General features: G+C 55.4%; 1 protein-coding gene across 1 annotated transcript in view; it reads left to right on the forward strand.

Annotated features, from left to right (window-relative positions):
- Positions 1-378, forward strand: part of ZC3H12D (zinc finger CCCH-type containing 12D) — a 9,548-nt gene extending 9,170 nt beyond the window's left edge. Inside the window, exon 6 of the mRNA XM_010000008.1 lies at positions 27-378. Within this exon, the coding sequence (XP_009998310.1) occupies positions 27-378 (352 nt within the window). The remainder of the gene's footprint in view (positions 1-26) is intronic.
- The last annotated feature ends 644 nt before the right edge of the window (positions 379-1,022 follow it).

The following is a 1,022-nucleotide window of genomic DNA, read 5'->3' on the forward strand; positions in this document are numbered from 1 at the left end:
GCGGGGCTCCTTCCGCTCCCGGGAAGGGGTGTCCCGGGGGTACAGCAGCCCGCCCGCCGCCCGGCCCGGCCCCGGCAGCACCGGTACCAGCACCAGCACCAGCGCTTCCCCCGCCAGCCCCCGCAGCAGCCCTTTCTGTTAGACTCCAGAAACGGGCTGGGCTTCTTCCAGAAAGCCCATGCTTACCCTGATGCCCCTTCCAGTGACAACTGGCCCACCCCCGCTGCAAGGCCCCCCTCTGCCCAGCAAGCAAACCTGGAGAGGGAGCTGTGCTCCCTGTTCCCGTACGGCGAGGTGAACCGCGTCATGGCTTTGTACCCCGACATCAAGGATGTTGCAAGCTTGACTTTACTGATTCAAAGACACAGAAACTTGTGAAGCCTCCAGATCAAACCTTTCTCAAGAAGCACAAATCCCAGGGGGTTAAAAGAAAAAAAAAAGAAAAAAAAAGGATGCCACTCTGAGGCTTAAATAAGTGTTATTGAAGGGCGTAACAGCAAGGGTTACAGCTGCAGGAGCACCAGGGTCAGCATCAACCAGCTGTGTCACATGAGACATTAAGTCAAAGCGAAGGCTGCCAGTCCCTGCAGTGGGATCCCATTCGCCTCCCATGGAAATGCCTGGGAGGGCTCAGGCTAACTGGGCTGTCACTATTTGAACCTTTCTGGTGTCTGGGTTCAGGATCACAGAGATCTTCATTAATCGCTTAAAACATTAGAGTTGTTTATATAACATCCTGCCCTCTTGTTCAACCACCCTGACAAACCCATGCTCCACAGCCCCCAGGAAAGGGGTCTCCACAGACCCTCCATGACTACCAGCTCAGCTGGTGTAAAAAGTAATTTGGCCCATTTCCCCTAAGACAGGGCTGTGTGCTCTGCAAAAGGCACCTTTGGGTCCACAGCATCACCTGAAACAGGCCCAGGCCTGTGCCAATGGGCTTCCAAACATACATCTTCTCTTGCTAAACCAATGCTGAGAACACAGGGGGCCAGCAGCCCCACAGGTGGGGGAGCAGCACC

The sequence above is a fragment of the Chaetura pelagica genome, unplaced genomic scaffold, assembly GCF_000747805.2.
Source record: "Chaetura pelagica isolate M959 unplaced genomic scaffold, ChaPel_1.0 scaffold135, whole genome shotgun sequence".
Classification (NCBI taxonomy): Eukaryota; Metazoa; Chordata; class Aves; order Apodiformes; family Apodidae; genus Chaetura; species Chaetura pelagica.